The sequence below is a fragment of the Neopelma chrysocephalum genome, unplaced genomic scaffold (assembly GCF_003984885.1).
Source record: "Neopelma chrysocephalum unplaced genomic scaffold, ASM398488v2 Primary Assembly neopelma1_96891, whole genome shotgun sequence".
NCBI classification, from domain to species: Eukaryota; Metazoa; Chordata; class Aves; order Passeriformes; family Pipridae; genus Neopelma; species Neopelma chrysocephalum.
The window spans coordinates 1-2234 of NW_020925534.1; the positions used below are offsets into that span (position 1 = coordinate 1).

The window sequence follows — 2234 nt, forward strand, 5'->3', positions numbered from 1 at the left end:
GGAGAAGTCAAGAGCTCCCAGGAATTGTCTGACTGGGAAGAATACGGTGAGGAAGAGGAGCCCCAAGGAGAAGTGAAGAGCTACCAAGAAGTGTCCGACTGGGAAGAAAACCTCGAGCAAGAGCAGTCCCAAGGAGAAGAGAGCAGCAGCCAAGTGTCTGACTGGGAAGAATACAGTGATGAAGAGCTGTCCCGTGGAGGAGTGAAGAGCTACCAAGAAGTGTCTGACTGGGAAGAAAACCTCGAGCAAGAGCAGTCCCACAGAGAGGAGAGTAGAGGCCAAGAAGTGTCTGACTGGGAAGAATACAGCGAGGAAGAGCTGTCCCATGGAGGAGTGAAGAGCTACCAAGAAGTGTCCGACTGGGAGGACTACAGTGAGGAAGAGCAGTCCCAAGAAGTCAAGAGGCACGAAGAACTGTCCGACTGGGAGGACTCCAGCGAGGAAGAGCAATGCCACGGAAAAGGCAGTAGCTCCCCAGAAGTGACCGACTTGGAAGAATGCAGCATGAAAGTGCAGCCCCAAAGAAAATTCAGTAACTCCCAAGAACTCCTGTCCGACTGGGAGGACTCCATTGCCCAAGAGCTGTGCCAGGATGAAGACTCCTTGGGCCAGGACTTTTCCGCCTGGGAAGACTACACACCCTCCTGGCTGTGCCGATGGGAAGATGGCAGCGACAGAGAGCTGGCACTGGCGGACTGGGAACACAGGAGCGTCCCCAGCTTGGGGGTGAAGGCCTTGCTCCCGGAGGAGGACGAGTGGGAAGAACTGAGCGTGCTGGAGCTGTCCCAAGGCCAAGGCCCAGAAGACAGGCTGGGAATTCTTGCAGCAGAGGGGCTCCCAGTGCCCGTCCCTCGCCAGGCATGGGCTGAGCGCCGGGCACCTGCCCCGTGCACACAAGTGCCGCTCTGCACCTCACCTCCCCAGCTGGAAGCCCTGTCCCCCGCAGGGACTGAAGCTTCTCCAGCCTTCGGAGAGCAGGTGCCATGGGCAGGGACACAGAGCCAGGTCCCTGCCCCACGCAGCCCCTGCTGCCCCCCCAGCCCCTCGCCTCCCCAGCTGGAGGCCCAGGCCCTCAGCAGCCAGCTGGCTCAACCCACCAAACGTCTCTCCCGCTTCAGGCGGGCGCTCGGGGCTCTGCGCAGGCTGTTCCGCTCCTGCACGGCGGGACAGCCCCAGGATTAGGCCCCGCTCCAGCGCCAGGCCGGGCCCGGACACCTCTGCAGTGCTTACAAGAGACGCTGACTCCACCACTGACCTGAGGCACTGATTCAAATACCTGACTACTCCTGCAGGGAATGAGCAAAGACAGGGCCTCTTGCTCACAGAAACTCCCTGCAGGATGACAACAAATATGATTATATAAAAAACTACCCAAAGATTGGTTAAGCAATTTAACTAATTTAATTAATTAAGATAGTTACGTAATTTATTAGTTTATTTATAATCATTAAAATATGTCTTTATAATATTTAGATAGATTTATTATGAAAATAGACTTACATAGGATAGATAAGACTATATTTAAATATCATAATAATTAGATTTCTAGGACACATAGATAGGTTCTTTGAGTTAGATGATAAGAATTATAGAAGACAGAAGATTAGAAAAATTTATTGCTAAATAAAATCTGTATTATATAAAATCCGCCTGTTGTCAGCAAATGGTCTCATTTACACCTGAATTCGGGCTGAGGCATCTCTCCCTAATCGGATCAGAACACACGGGCAGGGACACCTTCCCCCACACCAGCTGGCTCCAACCCCGTCCAACCCGGCCTTGGACACTTCCCGCCATGGGGCAGCCACAGCTTCTCTGGGCAACCTGGGCCAGGGCCTCACCTCCCTCCCAGGGAACAATTTCTCCCCAAAAGTCTCATCTCCCAGAGGTCACTCCCTGGGGCCAGGCTGCAGTGTGTTCCTCCCCAGCACTGCCTGCCTGCAACAGCCTTGGGCCAGACAGGAGGGCTTCCCCTCAGCCACCCCCACCTAAGGCAGCAGCTGGCTCTGGGCTGTTCCTCACAGATCCCTGTGGCATCAGCTGCAAAGCTCTCAGCAAGGCTGTCCTAAAGGAAGCTGCCCTGGCAAAGCCAACGTGCTGCAGCTCCAACTGGAAAAAGAATCCCAGAATCAGGAAGGTTGCAAAAGAGCTCCAAGATCATCGAGTCCAACCTGGGACCTCTCCCAGGTGGCTCCCTGAATCCCTGGAACCGAGCAATTGTCGTCCAGGGGTTT

At 54.3% G+C, this 2234-nt stretch overlaps 1 protein-coding gene across 1 annotated transcript; it reads left to right on the forward strand.

Moving 5' to 3' along the window:
- Window positions 1–51: 51 nt before the first annotated feature.
- On the forward strand, window positions 52–1330 carry LOC113960792 (the record flags this gene model as incomplete). The annotated part of the gene is made up of 1 exon (XM_027670550.1): window positions 52–1330. A coding segment is annotated over one exon (1131 nt), but the record flags the coding sequence as incomplete, so codon positions are not given.
- Window positions 1331–2234: the final 904 nt, after the last annotated feature.